Genomic DNA, 20,973 nt, shown 5'->3' on the forward strand with positions numbered 1-20,973 from the left:
TATTATGTCAATTTTAAAAGTTACCATGTCAACCATTTAATGGCGGGAGGCCGAAAATGACAAAAATCGAATAGTTGGATAACCATTTTATAACTTTTCATAAATAAATGACCAAAATATAAACTTATCAATAATTTGATAACTATTTGATAACTTTTTATAATCGAACATAATTGGGTGACTACCATTATAGTTTACCGAATATCCTTTTATGTAAATAAAAGTTTGATTATTCCCTAAACATTTTCTTTTATCCCGTGAACTCCCTTTCATTTTCCCCTCCTATTAAACAATCAAGCTTCTTTTTTTCATTGATTTTTTCAATGGTTAAAATGACATTTTTGTCTTAAAAAAGCAAGAATTACAATGCAGAACTAGGTAACTAAGTTGTGGGAAACATCAAGTTTTTGGTTGTCATGCTTTAGGAAGGGGTTCCCCACTCAAAAATGATTTGAAAAGCTGAAGAGCTGCTCTTGGCTTGAACAATGGTACTTCATGTCCTGCCCCTCTCACTGTTGCAAATGTTAGCCCTTCATACACCTCAGTCCATCCCCCGACCTTCACAAACACATCAAAATTCCCAATTTTATTTTCTTATGTCAGCATCATTTCAGTTTGGATGATCGTACTCGACCGGTCGGGCTTTGTCTAATCCGAAAAATAGAGACAATTTATAGATATATGGTGGTGCTTAAGCTTACCTGTTTCTTAACATACCAAGGATACCAGGGAATTTTGGTACTCAATTTCAGTTGTGCAAGTGAGTACCTTGTTGCTGTCACTGGAACCACTGAGTCTACATCACCACTGTTATTATCCAAAAATCAAATAATAAATTAGAGTTAATTCAAGCTTCATTTCAATTTAAATATATTCTTGCTAACCTGAAAACCCAAACTCTCAAGCCACCGGCGATAATTTCTTTGTAAATCGGTAGAACGGATCCATCTGTATCGTTCCAATTACGATTAAGAACTTCACTGTATGGACAAGGCAAAATTCTGTATGTTAGCACAAAGACAAAATGTTGTTTACGAATCATGTATGCGATAATCGAAGTACCTGCAAGCGGTCCATTTATATCGGATTCCGGTTGTGTTGGCATGAAGTGCCTTCTGCACATCTGGCCTATTGTAGTAAATCTCAGCATACTTTTCAGTGCATGGATCATAGCCTGATAACTGCCTGAAAATCTGAAGATTTTTCATTCTAAGAATTATCATACATCGGTCCGAATTTGTGATAGTTGCATGTTTTCAGTATATATATAAGCTAAGATATCGGTACCGAATGTGGTCGATGAGGCAATCGCATACTATGCCTGGTAAAACGGTTGCCATCTGAGTTATTGCAAGGGGGAGCATATATGTTGTACTGATCAATGTTTCCAAATTCTTGATCCATGGCATAAGAATACAACGATTCGCACTCGTTGGACTCTTTCTGCCGTCGGAAATCGCATGTGTTGATGAGTTGCTGATACGTTTTATCAGAAATCATGGCATGGCTCCACCAGTATGTCACTGTCCCAAGGTTATCATAATAGTTGTCTGTCACTGCATTTCCCACCTGCATTCCATTTCCACTTTTACAATCTCTTTACTGAAACATCAAAAGGAAACAAAAAAAAAAAAAAGGTTGCAGATTGTGTGAAATGTTGCACATTACCATTATTCCTTTTAGATTTATTGGATGCTTGGATTTCTTGTTGTAAACCATGATCTGTCTAGCCAACTGAGGCACATAATGGCCGGCATAGCTCTCTCCGGTGATGTATACCTCACGATTCTTATATCGTGGGAACCGGTCGAGCCATCTGATCAAGAATTCCAAAGAGTCCATAGCTGAAATCACAACCTTCAAACTTAGATCAGAAACAAATTCAAAATGTGAACTAAAACTATAAACTCTGTTAACGAGCTAAGGTAGCATTAGGAATGGAGTTTTAAGAGTCGAACCAGTTCGACGGTCGCCGGTATCCAACAAATCGGAACTGCGATTGGTGTAAGAGAAGCCTACACCAGCAGGAGTCTCCAAGAACAAGAGGTTAGCCACATTGTTCCAAGAGAACTTGTTGAGATACAACCCTGAGGCTGACTTGTTAATTCTGAATGGCCCAATCTCTTCTGATGCACCATATGCCACTGAGGAGCAACCAGGACCTAATAATAAAATCACAAATATAAACTTTACAAGGATCCCATGGAGGAGAAGTATAGTTAAAATTTGTATAACTTTAGACTTTACATAGACATTGAAAGTCCCAAAGCTAAGCTAAGCTAAGATAGCAATGCAGGTGTAATTAATTATATTGGCTGAACTATAATTTGCTGCTTCTATTGTATTTGCTGTGGGGGTAATAAATGTAACCTGTTATTTATTTTCTGGCATTTATTTTTTGCAATTACTTCAATGTATAGAAAAGGAGAGAAAGAGAATGAGAGTTTTTCTTTTTGTGGTTTTGGGTTTACTTTTTTTTTCTGGTAGTTGAGTATTATTGCTCATGAATTCTACTCTTTCATTGGTAGTTTGATCATCATTCTTAGCTATTGAAGGTTAGTTCAATATAATTACTTTAAAATATAGAGTTTAAATACTTTAATAAAAAAAGTATCCATCTTTTATACAAATATGATATATATATTTTTCAAAAAATTATGATCATGTCGGCAACAAAGAGGATAATGAAAATTTGTCGGTTCAAAGACAAAAAAATATATAGTGAGAGGAAATTTAGAAACAAAGCCAAAAAAGAAAAAAGAAATACAATATAACAGTAGTAGAAAAACAAAAGAAGAAGAAGACGACATAAAATAAAATACAAACCTCCATTGAGCCAGATGACAAGAGGCTTAGAGGAAGGGGAATTGGGAGACTCAGTGAGCCAGTAAAAGAGGGCTCGACCAGCTACTTCGTTAACAGTAACATAGCCAGAGAATTGTGGAAAAGAGACCTTGGGTTGGCCTGGAAGTGCTGAGATTCTGTCAGCTTCTTCTTCAGCTGCTGAGTACCCTTCACTGTTGCTAACAAAAAGGAGGAGTAAGGCCATGGAGATTAGGTTGAGGATCTGTGTGTTGTTGGCCATGTTAAATGAAGAAGAGTGGGAGTGAAGAAGTTGAAGAGCCAAAAACATAAAGGGCGCAGTGGTAGATGGTTGTGACCTTGATGAAGTATGGAAAGTTGAGAGTAGTGATTAAATAGGAGAGATGAATAAGATTAGAATAGAGAGGGACTATGATTTATGGTGTCCTATCCATGGATAATGCCTATGCCATCACACATCACCTAAAATAATTTTACTGTTTGGGGCACCCTTTCTTTGTGTGGGGATCCTAGTGTGCCTATATATAATATACATCCATATATATATATACATCAAAAGCACATGTAGAGAATGCTCAATAGCATGCTATTGTTTTTTAGGACGCTTTGGAGTTTATCATTTAATAACATGATCATATATATAGTATATAAAAAGGAGAATTTTGTTAAATTTTACCAATAGAGTATTTCTTTTAGACTATTATTAACTATATTTTGATTAAATCCATTCACTGAGCGAAAAGAAATTTTCATGTTGGAGTTGGTTTGAATAAATATTTAATAAGTTTGATGTAAAGTAATAGAGGTGGGTAAATTAATTTAGGGCTAATAAATAAGGCAACGGGAACACATGGTTTTCACACATCCATGAAACAGTTCCATTCAATCCTCCATTTGACTACCTTTTCTTTGTCATCATTGCCATTTTCCATTTCTTAATTAATTTCTCTTCTTTTTCCTATTCCTTTTTATTGTCATTTCTTTTGTTTTACTAGGGACAAGTTGTAAACTTGGATTGTCGTATCCCCTATAGTCTTTTTATTTATTCATCTTGTTTTGTACATATTTTATTTTGGTTTTAGATACAATTGATAATTTCTTTTTAGTTTGTAAAAGAAAATAAATAAAGCAGCTAAAAGCTAATAACCAAACAGAAAGGGGGAAAAAAAGGCTATAATAAAATACACTTTCTTGCATGTTTTCAGCTCACATGTTAAGCTATTATTTGTTTGATTAATGATATGGCTCACAATGAGGACTTGAAGCTCACATTTATACTATTAGTAACTAATAATATTTTATTATCTAGAAATGTTTTAATAAGTTATAATGATTAATGAATAATTGTGTTGTAAAGACAAAATTTTTATACGTAAAGTTATCCTATAAAGACATAACTTTACATAAAGTTGTTTTGTAAACAACACAATCATGTGAAAGGTATCTCATCAAAAAACACATCCCTATACACATACCTCACGCGCGTTAGGACACGTGGTACGCCAGAAAGATGCTTAAACAGTAAGCCTACCATTAGCAAACTAGAAGGCCACATGTGAGCTCTTCTTTCCAAGATGACATTCCGGACAAGCACATACTATTCGCAATATGGATTTCTGAGCTTCATTAGGAACATGAAGTTGTTGTTCACCAAACATCACGAGGGTTCAACTACTTTATCCTATCAGAGTTAGAATGAATGACATAATCTCTCCTGTCAGAGACATCCTCGTCCTACCGAAGACATCCCCCAATGTGTAACATAATGATGGCTAGATGGCAAGTCTAACACGTTAACGCCATCTTACACGGGACCCTTGTCTATAAACACCTCTAAGAACAATGAAGAAGGGATAGAGTCTTTAAGAATACTAAGCCTACACTCTGTCAACACTCTTTTAGCCCTCAGCTTTACGTTCTCTTCACCTCTACTCTTCATAACCTTTGGCACTCCCCCATGATTGGGTGAATCGACCTTTATAGCTACCACCCTTACCTCCTATGTACTCCTCCATTGTTGTACATTATATCAACAATTGGTGCGATGAGTGTGGACGACATGGTTTCTCAATCCCAAAGTGGCACCCTCGCTGACCAAACCAACCAAACCAATGACCTAGCCAACCAAGTCAACTCCTTCGCGCTATCCAGTGTACCTATCCCACTTGTTTTAAGGGTTTCAATTGGCCTGAACACCATTCAAACTCTTCCCTCTTATACTCATGTAGAAACTTCTTTATAGCACGCAAATGCCTTTCTCTCCACCCTAGAGCAATTAGTAAAAGCTTTAAGAGATCTTTTAGCTTCCAACCCTACAAATCTCACCGTACTTGCAGGAACCACCCCTCTAGTTGCTTTGGCTCCTCCAGTTTCTACAATGCCTCAACTACAACCTAGCATGACCCCCGAAGCCATTTGATCACGTATCTCGTTGTTTGCAAGAAGCAATAACTTGTCTCATAGCTATGCCTTCTCCCCAATTGTGACTCCCATCCAACTGAACCAAGGTTCTCACTAGCAAGCATCAAGTCCACAGCCCCACAACTTAGAAACCCAGGAGAAACTACAACATTTGAAAGAGTAGTTTTCTCAATAATAATGTTGTTTCAATGAACATCAAGAACAAATGCTCATAATGAGTGGCTTATTATAGAATTGAGAGTCGTATGAAAGGTCCTGAAATAAGAAACTCTAGAACATCAGAAAGAGGAAGCTCAACCTATGCTCTAGAAGGATAATGAGCTTGGCAATTTAGAAAGCCTTCACAAGGATAATGCCGACCTTCCGGCAGCACCTTAATATTCTTAGGGTAGTAATAGTCTCTCCGTAGAGGAACAACTCCAAGCTTTTAGGGCAAAGCTAATACAAGAAATAAATGGAGTAAAAATAAACCAATCTAATAGGAATTACTCCAATGAACCATTGGCATCTAAAGTTCTAAAAAACCATATCTCCAACTCCTTCAAGTTTCTAAAGTTTCTATACAATGGATCGGGCGATCTAGAAGACCACCTAGCCCGATATGATAACCACATGTATATACTAAGGGCATCTGCTGAAGTGAAATGCAGAGCCTTCTCTATAACCTTCTTGTAGATAGCCTGACAGTGGTACCTGTTGTTACCTTAAGGATCAATCCATTCCTTTGAGTAGTTGGCCAAGCAATTCATGATCCGTTTTTTGGCCAACAAGACACTTTAGTATTCCTCGACATACTTGATAACTATCCACTAATGAGCAAATAAGTCCCTTTGTAACTATGTTAAGAGATTCAACGCGACCACCATGGTCATGAAGGTCACTGATGAATAAGCAATTCAAGCCTTCATTGATGGGACCTTTCATCATCGTCTAAGGTAAATTATCATCGAAAATACTCCAACCAAACTCTATCATCTTTAAGAAATGGTGCACAAGTTTTTAGAAGGAGATGAAGTTGGAAAAGTTTGTGTCAATTCCTCTATACTAACATCCCACCAAAACAACTATCCGCGAAGATCACCTCCCAAGAGATTTCAAGGCTATTGATCTGCTGTAATTCATTGCAGCAGATTAAATCATTTTCTGTACTTGAGAAGCTTGTATAAAAGCAATTTAGTTATGTTTTTTACTTTATTTTCATATTTAGTTCATCAATAATAAAAAATGTGATTTGAGCCATTTATATGACCTTGGGGGACAAAATAGGCCTAAAATAATGTTAACATATTCAGTGAGTGTGCAGGACATCATTCGGAGGCATAGGAATACGAGACTGGCAGCAGTGTTGCAACACAGAGTGTCGATGTCACAACATAGTGAGCAGAGCACTGAAAAAGAACAAACTGCCTTCAGTGTCACGACATAGCCAGAAGTTGTCGCGACATAACCCTGTAATCAAACCTCAACTCGTAAACTACCATCAGTGTCACGACATAAGCCAGAGGGTGTCGTAACACTGCCTTGACGAAGAGAATTAGTGAGCCAAGGGCGTTTTGGTCTGCACAACAAACTTTAATGCAAAAAAGTCAATTGAATTAGGTCAATAGACGACGACCAACCCTAAGCCTATAAATTGACGGCTCTAAACACTTCATAAATAGTTTTTATTCAAGTTTTAGGTTACAACTTTCATTTAGTTTTATTTTCGGTTTCTTTCTAGTTTATTTTGTACTTAGGTTATTTTCATTTGTAATTTTATTCTAGCTTTTATTTTCATTCATCGTGGAACTCGATTTGTGGATTCATCAACTCTTCATGGATTTCTGTTCTCGCGATTATCAATATATATCAAGATTCTTCTTAAACTTTTTTCTTGATCTATTATTTATGCTTATCTTTTCCATCAAGTTTATAATGTTTATTAGATCCATGATGAACTAATCCTTTTATGGAAGATTAGTGAGTGGACGTGGGAGTAATTGACTTCTATGTAGGGTTTCTTAGCAGATCAGCTAGTTGGCATAGGAAGAACTTAAAACCATTAGGCCTAACAACCCTGGGAAGTCATTTAGGTGGGAACCCAAAATTGGTTTTGCCTATCCATGAACACTTTACTCCAATCTAGTTTGGACTATGAGATTGAGAGATAAGTAGCTCTTGTTGGGCTCATTAGTTTAGTGGAAGATTGAGAGATCATGCTAGGTTAATGACTAGATGACAGAGAAAAAAAACAAGGTTGAGAAGAATCCCCCTCGGGAATTCATTTCCCTACTATTTATAGTCTTTCACGCCTAATTATCAACCCTATAAAAACTGTCCATTGGTAACCATTTTGTCTCCCACTAAGGAACCAGATGGTGTTAATCCAGCCGAACCAAAATTGGAACTCAACTATGTCCAATTCAGCCACTAAATGTTTCCTGATTTTTTAGTAGAAACTACCTACTTACGGCTTCTTTCAATTTAACCACCAATTATATCTAAATTCTGGACTTAAATAAAACCGAGTGTGACACTCTACTATCTATTTATACAAAAATTTCACAATATTTTTACATTTTATTTACTTTAGTCCTTATGTACAAAACTAACAATTAAACTTTACAATTTAGTCCTTTTTTTTCATAATCTAAAATTAAAACCTATCAATTTAACACCAAAATCTTCAAGAAATCAACAAATTGATAATATATTTTAAAGCCTTAAGAAAATGTTCTATGCATCTCAAAATCATCATATTTTACTAATAGCATCTTCTATTTTTCCTGTTTCAATTTTCTTATTTATTTTTCGATCATTAAGCGTAGAGTTTCAAAACATTATCCTTCCACAAATTGGTAAAGTTACGCATTTCAATGAAAAATGGTTGGATCAATATGATATCTTTGATAGAATTTTATTTATTTATTTTTAAAATAGTCAGTCAAATATATATATAACGAAAAGAAACTTTTCTTTAACCATTAAATTAAAAATATATTCCAAGTCGAAGTACATTTATTAGATTTAGAATTTTTATTTTAAAATTTAAATTTAATTGTTGACAGTGCTAAAATTTTTCTATTAAATATAAATTCACTATAATGTTATTTTTTATTATATAATCATCAAGTGAATTTTTTATCTCAAATATCGTATCAACGAAATTAATATTATTGATAATTAAATTAAAAATTTAAAATTTAAAAAATTAAATTCCACAAAATAAAAATAAAAGAACTAAATTCCAAATATACCAATAATATAAGAAATTGGACCATACTTTAACATCATTTTACAAACACATCCGACCTTTTCCAAAAATAATATATATATCTTTGTGTTGGTAATAGTAGCATGAAATAATCAAATATGTAATTTTTAGTATTTGATTTGATTTTGAAAAAAAAAAAAAAGAGTTGGGGGGATTTGATGAAAACTATTCTATATATTTGCTGTGTGAAGAAATGGGATTTATATATAAAAATTATATAAAACAGAATATTAATTATTTTGTGACTGTTTTCTTCTCTTTACGTGCACGCGAGGTGGGGGTGTTAAGAGGTTGTCATTGAATTCTATAAATAGCTTGCTCAGTTGCTCTTGGTGTGTGGAAATGGTGATGATGATGGAATCAGCCCCATCTTTATTTATTTTTTAAACTATGGATTCACTTATTTAGCTTTGCATGTTCTAAATAGTATTTTATTTCGTAATAAATAGTTATAATCAGAAATACAAATAATATATTATAATCAAAATTACACACCATAAAAACTAAAAACTCATTCACAATAAATGCGACTTTGTTGATGAAGTGAGGGATAATATTCTAGGTCAGAAATGAGACAAAAAATACATAAAATGTTTGGTGTATCCTAGTGCTGGTACTGAAAAGGAGAAAAGAAGTTCAAATGAATTTAGAAGTTTCTATTCTTGGCGTGAAAATGTACTTTAATTACATATAAATATATAAAAGCTGGTAATTTTGTATTTTCTCAATTTAATGGTTAAACATAGTGGATACCAAGACTAATGATTTTCTGTTTTAGCAATTAGAAAGTACATATATATGATTAGAATAGGTAGCACCAAAAATATCCTTAAATTCCCAAATATCTTTCCATTCTTGCTAAGGGAAATGACATATTTGAGTGATTATTAGGGGTGTGAATTAACCAAGCTAGTTGTCTATTCAATTACCTATCATTTTATTTCATTTTTAAGTATATTTTATATAATTTTTTTGAACAATTTCATTATAAGTTGTTATCATATCTGTTTTTTTGACATAATGATTAAAACTACTCATAACCCTTCTCCAACCCATAAATAAGAGAATAATGCGCTTCAGCGCACTCAAACTCACGTCCTCTTACATTGGCATTAATGTTCATACTAATCGAGTTAAAACTCAATCGACATTTATATAAGAATAGAATAATCACTTATTTATATAAGAGAATAATTCTTTCGTTAAAGAATTGAAGATTTATTTGAGTAAGAACTATACTTAGCAGTGGAGAATTATTGAATGGTATTATATCACTTATTTAAGTATTTGTTTATAGAATAAAATAATCGAGTCCTTCTACATTATATTCAAGTATCTATTTTACATTTGTTGATCGAGTTTTAGCTCGATTGGTGAGCTAAAATGCATTATCCTCCTATTTATGAGTAGTTTTAGGCATGATATTAAAATATATATATATAGTTATGACCAAAACTTATAATGAGATTGTTAAAAAGTATATCTATTTTACATTTTCCTAATAATATACTTATTAATGTTAATACTTTTACAGAATACTATGCTTTAAATTATTTTTACATCATTCATAAAATTTATATCATATATCATATATTAAGATTTTGAATCATTAATTATATATCTACATATTATAACAACTTCATCTTTCAAATTTTTCCCATAATTAAAACATAAATTATATTTATAAATTTATACACAATCACAAGTAAAAAAAAACTAATGATCTCATATTAAAACCTCCTTTTGTAAAGAATTTATTTGATGTTAATTTTCACTTTACAGAAACATAAATCTTACATTCATTACGAAGAAGAGGAAAGTTAGGGTACATTAATTAAGCCATGGTCAGCATTCAGCAGCTTTCTTCTACACAATAAATAACTATTTTGGATTTAGAATATTAAAATTTCAGAGATCATTTCAAAATAAAAATAAAAATTGAGAGAGATAAGGTGAGGCATAGAGGTGAGCGATTGAGTGATCACTTTCAGATAGTCAATGCTCTCGGCACAAACTTTGAAATGCTTTTTCATTCTTGAAGGATTTTTTCCCCTTTTTAACTCAGAATTTTTCTAAAAACTGAAGTTAAAGTGTTTATTTTATATCATTTTATAATAAAATTTGTATATGCATTTTTTGTTTATTAGAAATCATGCTTGGGTCATTTTCCTTAACTACAATCCCATTCCAAGCTTAATTCATAAATTCTCAATTGCTTGCCAAACAAATTTAGGACAATTTAGCCACAGGCAAGATACAACATACTTAGTTATACCTTGGAAATTTGTACTGTACGTAGGTTTATGCTACCTACATTTCATGGAAAAATTTGGTGAATGTATCTATTTTAAAGAAAATTTAGGGATTTAGGTAAGTTTTTTAGAAATTAAGAAAATAGGTCGTTTTTAAAAAAATAGAAAGAACGCCCATTGTATGGCTTGTTTTTTCCCCAACTGAAACACATCCTTACTGACGCGTTTCTGAAAACCCATGGCCCTAACCCTAAACTCAAGAATCCCGAGATAAAATTTACATCTCATCCCATCTTTTCCATGGTAGAATCAAAATCTTAAAAACTTTTCAGAAAAATTCTTTTTGTTAGAAGCGTTTTTTTGACTTGTCATGTCTAATATTATCCAACATTTTGAAATTATGTTTCATACAGTGGCGGAGCCAAGACCTTAAAATGAAAATTTTTCATTTAGACCCTTTATAATTTATAAAATTTTAAATTAGTAATGGTAAAATTGCACTTTGGCCCCCCCAAAATAATAAAAATTTGATTTAATCCTTTAAAAATTATAAAGATATAGACTATTAAAATGGTGAAATTGTATTTTTATTATCGTAAAGACATACAATTTAATTTCGCCCCTCCAAAATATTGTCTGGCTCCGCCACTGGTTTCATATAATGTTTTCATTTAAAACATGTGAAATAGGTTTTTTAGGCAAAGATGAGTAGACGAATTAGAGTTGTTATTTATTACGACGGTCAATTTTGTGACACTGAAATTAGGGTTGTTTTTGTATCACCCCAATTTACAGAATTGACTTTCAACCGGAACATAAAATTGAACGAGCTTCGGTCAAGAATTAGAAGGAAAATGTTGACTTCAAGCCGGAGAAGAATTTTGAGCTTGAAATATAGATATCTATCGTCACTGAACCTTGTTAGATATGATATATTTGAGCTCAAAGGTGATATGGATGTCGAGGCAATGCTCAATACACATTGTACTAGTGGAAATGCTATATAGAGTTATATGCCCAGTTTGTCATTGTCGAGGAAGGTGTTCCAAGTTCGACAACAATTATAGTAAATTTGTTTTTGGAATAGGAAACAAAAAAGTCCAACCACACGGTTGTGCGATGGTCTTACAGCGTTGTTACAAAGCTCCTATCAAGAAATGCCAGAATCATCAATAGGAAGGCATTCCTTGGTTTCAGCCCTTGATTCAAGTTTAGCGTACAGTGGGGGTTAGTTGGTAACCTGAACTTGGAAACCTCAACATGACATTTTGTGAGTTCTTTTGATTTCAACTTCGAAACACCAATGTTCTATATTGGAAACACTTATGCGAGTATGCCATCAAGTTACACGGTGGGCAATCCGTAAGTAATATTGGTTTTAACGTAGGGTTGACGAGAACGAATGATGTATTCCTTACAACTTGTACTGGTGAAGAGACATGCAATTGGGGTTAATAACAAAGAGGAAGCTGAGAATGAAGAGGGAGCTGAGAATAAAGAGGAATCTGAAACCAATGATGGTCCAATTCGAGATTCTGGGCCAGATGATTTGGAAATTGCATTATTTTCTGATCCAATCTAGGTATTGTCATCGATATGCAAATGAAACTTGCGTATTATGGAAATCGAATGGTCCAAGGGAAAAGAATTTTCCATCATTTTTTTGGACATTTAAGCCATGCATTGAAGTATTCCGGTATTGTATTCCATTAATCCAAATTGATGGTACATTTATGTACGGGAGATATGAGCATCACTTGTTGTTTGTTGTTGTACAAGATGGTAATCGAAAAATCCTGTCGATAGCTTACAATTGTTGAATAAGAAATCATTAATGCTTGATACTTCTTATTAACTAGCTTGAGAAGACATGTTGTGCCACAACCCGATATATACATAATTTCTGATAGGGCACCCAGAATACAGGCTGCAGTTGATCGACATAGAAGCTTATGGGACCGTGCACACCATAATGTATATCAGGTCAAATTACATGGGTCAATTTCACAAGGATGATGAGAGACGATATGTTATTAACATGGGTATGCAGTAATTATTATTTTCTGTATCATTCTTTAACATATACATTATTTGCATTCATGGATATACTATTTATTTTCTTCGACAGGGTACGAGCTCGTCAAACATCGATTCTATGAAATGTTGGAGAATTTGTGAGCTATAAACAAACGCAGTGCTTAATACCTCTTCTGACTCTGTTTCAAATTCGATAAATGTTGGTTGATCGTATATTTCATTATAGTTCTATGATTCAAATTTCAGATAAATCTATCTTGATTGACTGCCTCCATTATGTTGTTGCTAGCAAATACCACTATTTTTGGTTTTGGATCAATATAGACACATGACAACGAAGCTAGTGGAATACATAAATTTTGTATTGAAGGGGACGCGTCATTTGCTAATAACGTCGGTGGTCAAAGAAGCATATTTACGCAACAATTTGCAAATTCCCTTATTTTTGGCCGAATTTAAAAGGAAATGGAAGGAAGATGCGTGGCTCAAACTTGAGTTTGAAAGGGTATTAATGCCTTAACCATTGGGCTACTGCCCATTTCTTGTTAAATTTTATCCCCAATTGTTTATATGTTGTGTTATGTTGAAATATCAAAATTAAAAAAGAATAAGGGACTTGAACTTTGGTAAGTAAAAAGGAAAGTAACATGTTAACCATTAGGCTACTGCCCATTCTTATTCAATTTCTATTCCAAATAATTATTTATTTTAGTGTAGTTTTTATCTTAGGTTGTTGAAAGTTAAAAGGAAAAAAATAGGCAAAGTGAGGTTTAAACTTAAGCTCTTTAGAGACAAAGCCTAACACTTAACCATTAAATCTAAAGCCTATTTCTTATTTATTTTAGTCACTTAATTGTATATATTTATTTCAGCTCAACTTACATATTCTTTTTAGCTTACACATTTATTTAATTTTTATTAACTTGTTTAACTTCATAGTTTTAACACATTCCTAATTTAATTTATATACAATAATTAATACTTATAGCCAAGTCTCATTATTAATATTTTAATTCATTTTACCCATTTTCCAATTAGGTCCTAGCTCGATTAAAACACACTATTTTCAAATTAAACCTCATAATCAAGTTTTGTTTTAGATTAATTAATATAATAATGCCTAATTATATTATTTTAATACTTTAATTAATTATTTATGACCCTAATTTCAGTATATGTTTCAAACCCTTGATTTATAAACACTCAAAGGTAACCTTATAAATCGGGACGTGATCACTTTCGATTTTCACAAACCTGATTTCTTCTAACCCAGTTTTTGGAGTGTGACATATAGCCTAAAGCTTTCAGTTCATGAATTGTTGTACTATAGCTTGTTAGATTTGAGCTATTTAGACTTATTTGGTTTGTGTGATTGTTGCTTTTAATTCAATCTTATCAACTTCTTTACTGTTTTTTTTATCCTTGGAATATGCCACAAGTGTTTCATTGTACACTTTAGAAATGTTACAACTTGACCCGTTACACTTGCAGAACACCGCACGTTTAGTATTTGTTTGCAATTTTCTCTACTTGATGCATGTACACCTTTTACATGGGTCGAGGTATGGGGTTAGGGGGAAATGGTTACATATACTCTGCCAAAGGTACCTTGCCACCATACCTTGCCAAGGGTCCCTTCCCCTAGGAAAACGGGCATGCTTGAGACCAATGGTACATCACTCAACCACTCTAATTATAAGATTACTGTCTATTGTCATCTACATACCTTGCAATCTAGTCATATTAGATCGTATTATTGACCTAACTGGGGAACCATTAAATGACAGGCTCGTCTATTAGAGGACACGTGACACAACAAAGTCAACCTTATATACCTCTTCTAGCCAGACAAGCAAAAGATCTTCTTCTTCTCTCTCTCCTCCATTTCAACTCATTACAGTACTTCCACCATCTTCTCCTCCCTTCATAGCTCTCCACTCTAAGAGTGAACTATTATCTCCATCTCCACCCACATTTTACCCTCAGCAAAATTATAAATTTTAAAAGATCGAAATAATATTTTTATAATTTTAAAAAATATATTAGATATTCTAAAAAACAATAAATTGGTTCATAAATTTTCAAATAACATAACCCTAATTGATGAGCGTATTTAATAAGCTAAGAAATAAAATTGAATAAAAAAGTTACATTTTACGATGGAGCATAACACAAGAGGGGCAGCAATTTGTTGGTTGGGATAATGGCAAGAGTTGAATAGAGACTGAAGCACTCGATCCCTTACTTCTTTTAGCTCAATTTGTTGCAAAATTGGGCGACAAAAGAGTTAGTCAATTGTGAAATTTATTATTTTAAAGAAATTTATCCATAATTGATTTGATGTTTGATTTTTCTGCTTGATCTAATTTCGTTGGCTTTCAAAGTTGAGCACATGATAAAAGCATAAAAAAGAAAATGAATTGTCATAACACCATTGGAAAATGATCATTACAAAGCTGAAGAGCTTTTTTCTTTAATTATTGGAAACAAAAAGAAAAATAGTGGTTGGTGTTCAATGTCAAATTGGTCTGAATGTAAATAGTAAATGCCACTATCAAGTCTCCCTATAAGTGGGAAAGAAAAAGAAACGACAGTGACTTTCTTATAAATAAAAAGCAAAATGCATATGATTTAATCGATTTAAATAAGATTAATATGTATTAAAATAAAAGAAGATTTTATCTAAATTAATATTTTATGTTTTGTAAATGTTGTTTGCTACTGATAGAAAGTTCTTAGGCCTGCAATGATGAGAGTGACAAGTAACGACTGTCGATGAGTAGAGCCATTGCTTTGCGGCTCCCACTAGTAGACTTGTATGGGAGATTAGTCGACTAGCAACTTGGTGCGACCTCTACTGTGTCGTGCAATCGTGAACTGGTGGTGCCTTCAGGATAGAGGTGTCCATAAGTTAAATAGAGCTTAATAAATGGGACTATATTTTTTAGTTAAAAAATATAATACATAAAAATACTAAAAACATTAAAATAAATGTTTCCTAATAAATTAAAAATAATTTTTAAAAAAAAATATGTATACTTAAATAATACTAAGATAGGTATTAGCTAAATTATACTAATTCACAGCTAGCTTCTTTTAGTTAGTTAAATTAGTTATTGTACAGTCTGTCATTTCTATTTTTTTAGGATCTAGAATTCTTCTAGAGTCTTCATATCTTGTGTATATATACATTGCATTGCCAGCATAATCAATTAATCAAAAATCATTTTAACAAACTTCCACATGGTATCAGACGATCCTTCTTTCCTTTTTTGAATTTTCTTTTCCTGTCATTTCTATGGCCGTTCATCTTGATCCCACCCAGGCTTCTAGCCCTATTATCTTCATCCCAATGAAAATCCTTCTCTTGTTCTTGTTACACCACCTCTTTCAAGCTCAAATTACCATCATTGGTCTCGAGCTATGCGTATGGCTTTGCTCTCTAAAAATAAGCTTCACTTTGTTGATGGATCTATTTCTCCTCCATCTCGCATTGATCCTTTGTTTCCTGCTTCGGAAAGATGCAACAATATGGTAATTTCATGGCTCAATCATTCCATCACTCCTTCTATCTTTAATAGTGTTCTATGGATTGATTTAGCTTATGACATTTGGGTAGATCTTCGCGAACGTTTTTCGCAAGGTGATCTTTGTCGAATCTCTGATCTACAAGAAGAGATCTATGCTTTTAAGCAAGATGATAAAACTGTCACTGATTATTTTACTGAGCTTAAAATACTTTGGGATGAACTTTTGCAATTTCGTCCGCTGCCTTCTTGTTCCTATCCAACACCCTGTTCATGTGGAGCTGTTGCTACTGCTCGTAGCTATCATAATCAAGATTATGTGATTAGATTTTTGAAGGGATTAAATGATTCTTTTTCAGCTGCAAGATCTCAAATACTTCTTATGGATCATTTGCCTTCTATTAATAAGGCGTTTTCAAAAGTGATTCAACAAGAACGTTAGTTTACTATTGCTTCACCTAAATCCTTTGTTAGCAATACTGTTCGATCTGCTTCAGATTCATTCCGAAAATCTTCAACTTCTAGTTCATCTTCTTCTACCGTTGACAAACGATGGTGTACATTTTGTCAAAGGCCTCGACATACTATTGACACGTGTTATCGGAAGAATGGCTATCCTAATGGTGCTAAGCCTCGTGCTCCTATTTCTCAGGCACACAACATTATTTCTGATGATCTCGATGATTCAATGGAGGATTCCAAATCTGTTGTTCCAGGTGATTTCTCTCATGGTTCGAGTTCTGGTGTTAATCTCACTCAAGAGCAATATGATCAACTACTTGTCTTGCTTCAGTCTTCATCCATGGCCACCAAACCTACCACACCCTCACCATCCCATGTCACCAACCATGTCATGAAAGATCCTACATCTGCTTACTCATTAGCTACTACAGATGGTAATACTTTCTCTCATTCTTCATGCATTAAATTCTCATTTTGGATCGTGGATATTGGTGCCACGGATCATATTACTCATTCTTTATCCTCATTCACTTTTTATAAACATATTAAACCTATCTTTGTTACATTACCAAATGGATCCAAGGTTGCTGCCCATTTTTCTGGTACTGTCATCTTTAATGACCACCTTTGCTTGACAGATGTTCTTTATATTCCTCAATTTTCATTTAATATTTTATCTGTCACCAAACTCACCTCTAATCTACCTTGTTGTTTCATTTTTCATTCTTCCCATTGCATTATACAGGGTTTACCATCTTGGAGGATGATTGGTACAGCTAAGGCACAACATGGCCTCTATACAATGGATAATCATGTTCAGCATTTTATTTTTCCCTAACATCCTGTCACAGCAGTTTCTACATCTTCACCAGACCTTTGGCATCATCGTTTGGGTCACATCTCTGACTCTCGTCTTAAATTGCTTACTGATTCTATCCCATCTCTTACCTTATTTGATAACTCAGCATGTAAAACTTGCCATTTTGCCAAACACAAAAAGTTATCATTTCCTGTAAGCCAAACTCGATCCAATAATATTTTTGATTTAATTTATGTTGACATTTGGGGTCCAAATTCAATTATTTCACTTCATGGCCATAGATACTTTCTTACAATTGTGGATGATTTCACACGATACACTTGGATCATTTTGCTTAAAACAAAGTCTGAAGTTCGAGGTCATATTCAAAATTTCTTTGCCTTGGCCAACACACAATATTCTAAAACCATCAAAATTCTTTGATCTGATAATGTCAAAGAATTTGATATGCCTTCTTTTTATGCTTCTTAAGGCACAATTCATCAAACCTCATGCACTGAAACGCCTCAACAAAATGGTTTAGTTGAGCGTAAACATCAACACATTCTTAACATTGCTCGAGCTTTATTGTTTCATTCTCATTTACCACAACTTTTTTGGGGTTATGCTGTCTCTCACTCGGTCTTTTTAATCAATCGAACCCCTACTCCCCTACTTACCAACCTTACTCCCTTTGAAAAATTCCATGGTTCCAAGCCTGATTATTCCATGCTTCGTGTTTTTGGATGCTGAAGTTTTGCATCTACTTTATCTGCTCATCGTAAAAAATTTGATCCTCGAGCAAAACAATGTGTCTTCCTTGGCTACAAACCACATGTTAAAGGTTATATTCTTCTTGATACCGAGACTCGAGCAATTTTTGTTTCTCGCAATGTCATATTTCATGAAACAATTTTTCCTTTTCTTCAACATTCTCCAAACAACCCTGCCACTCCAGTCAGATTACTTGCATCTGACACCATTTATGATTCACCTATTTCACCTCCACAACCATCATCCAAAAGGCCAACCACCATCCACAGACCAACCATCGTCTACAAGCCACCCACCTACACAACCATCTACCTTTTCTCGACCACAAAGAAACCGTCGACCACCTTCTTACCTACAGGATTATCAACACTATCAACTGCCTGCTGCTACCAATCATCCAGGTACGCCTCATTCTATTTTCAACTGTATTTCTTATCATAATCTTTCACCACAACACTTGCATTTTACACTTGCCATTTCAGCATCCATAGAACCCAAAACCTATAAACAGGCAAGTAAGTTTACCCACTGGAATGAGGCAATGCAAGTTGAGATTAATGCTCTTGAGTAGAATAACACCTGGACAATGACCACATTACCTCCTGGCAAAACACCAATTGGGTGTAAATGGGTTTTTCGAGTAAAACATCGAGCAGATGGCTCCATTGAACGCTATAAAGCCCGTTTAGTAGCAAAAGGCTACACGCAAATAGAAGGAGTGGATTACTTTGACACATTTTCACCGGTTGCAAAGATCACTACTGTTCGACTTCTTCTTGCATTAGCTAATTCGAGACATTGGCATATACAACAACTTGATGTCAATAACGTATTTCTTCATGGTGATCTCAATGAGGATGTATATATGTTACCTCCTCCTGGTTTTTCTCATGACTCTACCAAAGTTTGCAAGCTTCACAAGTCCATTTATGGACTCAAACAAGCCAGCAGACAATGGTTCTCGAAGCTTACTACAGCTTTAATTTCTCTTAGTTACATTCAATCTACAGCTGATCACTCCATGTTTACCGAGAAACACTCTGAGGATTTCACAATGTTACTTATCTACGTTGATGATATTATATTGACTGGCACATCATCACCAGAGATAAGGAAAGTAAAGCAGTTTCTTGACACTACTTTTCGAATCAAAGATCTTGGTGATCTGAAATATTTTCTCGGTCTCGAAGTTGCGGGCACTAGCCAGGGAATACATATTTCTCAACGGAAATATGCTCTAGAAATACTACAAGAGTCTGGATTTATTGAATGCAAGCCTGCCAAGACTCCAATGGCAACAAAATCTATTTACAAACTCACATCGACCGATGGTGAATTACTTTCAGATATTACCTCTTATAGGCAACTTGTTGGTAAGCTTCTTTATCTCACTTCTACACGTCTTGATCTCACTTTCGCTGTACAACAACTTAGCCAATTCATGGACAAGCCTACTACAAATCCTCTTCAAGCAGCTCATCGAGTGCTACGTTATCTAAAAGGTTGCCCTAGCACTGGTCTCTTCTATCCTGCTTCCTCCTCATTCGAGCTTAAAGCATTCAGTGATTCTGATTGGGCTGGATGACCAGAAACTCGATGATCCATCACAGGCTATTGCATATTCTTTGGTGAAGCATTAATATCCTGGCATGCCAAGAAACAACCTGCTGTTTCACGATCCTCTAGTGAAGCTGAATATAGAGCACTTACCTCCACTGTTTGTGAAGTTCAATGGTTACATTATCTTCTATGTGATCTACATGTTCCCATCTCTCATGCTACTCTAGTATTTTGTGACAACAAATCGACAATCCAGATTGCATCTAATCCTACTTTCCATGAACGTACAAAGCACATCGAAATCGATTGCCACATTGTACGTGAGAAATTGCAAAAAGATATTGTTCATTTGTTGTCATGTACTTCATCTGCTCAACTGGCTGACCTCTTCACCAAAGCTCTTGCTGCACAACCATTTCAAGACATGATTTCCAAGCTGGGAATGCTCAATATACACTCTCCAGCTTGAGGGGGGCTATTAGCTTAATTATACTAATTCACAGCTAGCTTCTTTTAGTTAGTTAAATTAGTTATTGTACAGTCTGTCATTTCTATTTTTTTAGGATCTAGAATTCTCTAAAATAGTAACAATATTAATAGTGAAATGGTAGTAAAATAGTAAAAAAAATAACAAAAAAAATAGCAAAAAATAACAAGAAGAAACAACTATTTTTTTGGCATATTTGGGCTGGGTTGGGTCGGGCCTGGACCAAAAAAGCCTTACATAAGGCCCGACTCATTTTTTAAACGAGCTTTATTTTTTTGTCCAAGCTCATTTTTCGGGCCTATATTTTTACACGAACCTTCCTACTTTTCCCCATGAACAGGTCTACTTGGGGCCTGTAGGAAACGATTAGTTTCTCTTCAGCTCAGTTCCTTTATGCACTCGTGTGGGACAAAAGATGAACTTGAGGGTTTGCATTCTAGGCATAAAAGGTTGGGCTTTAGTCCTTATTCCTTCATGCAATCATGATGAGGTGGGGACTAGGGTTGGAGTGGAAGGCTTGTGCTTTAGGCTTGAAGGGACACACCTTGTGTTGCATTCTGTTGTGCGATTATGAGTGT

General features: G+C 34.3%; 1 protein-coding gene across 1 annotated transcript; it reads right to left on the reverse strand.

Moving 5' to 3' along the window:
- Positions 1–285: 285 nt before the first annotated feature.
- LOC105780315 (serine carboxypeptidase-like 25) lies at positions 286–3,314 on the reverse strand. The gene is made up of 8 exons (XM_012604568.2): positions 2,827–3,314; positions 1,959–2,162; positions 1,669–1,844; positions 1,288–1,569; positions 1,063–1,193; positions 885–980; positions 702–807; positions 286–558 (listed from the first exon to the last, which is right to left on the reverse strand). Exons 1-8 carry the CDS (start codon positions 3,131–3,133, stop codon positions 415–417), a joined length of 1,446 nt encoding a protein of 481 aa, XP_012460022.1. The 5' UTR covers positions 3,134–3,314; the 3' UTR covers positions 286–414.
- Between the last annotated feature and the right edge of the window lie 17,659 nt (positions 3,315–20,973).

The sequence above is a fragment of the Gossypium raimondii genome, chromosome 4 (assembly GCF_025698545.1).
Source record: "Gossypium raimondii isolate GPD5lz chromosome 4, ASM2569854v1, whole genome shotgun sequence".
Lineage (NCBI taxonomy): Eukaryota > Viridiplantae > Streptophyta > Magnoliopsida > Malvales > Malvaceae > Gossypium > Gossypium raimondii.

What these genes read in the sequence shown, in the direction of transcription:
- LOC105780315 (XM_012604568.2), bottom strand. Translation starts at nt 3,133, where the DNA reads ATGTTTTTGGCTCTTCAACTTCTTCACTCCCACTCTTCTTCATTTAAC. An exon ending in TACCGGCGACCGTCGAACTG is followed by an intron (nt 1,845 to 1,958) that starts GTTCGACTCTTA and finishes TTGTGATTTCAG; the next exon opens with CTATGGACTCTTTGGAATTC. An exon ending in TTGAGAGTTTGGGTTTTCAG is followed by an intron (nt 808 to 884) that starts GTTAGCAAGAAT and finishes GGATAATAACAG; the next exon opens with TGGTGATGTAGACTCAGTGG.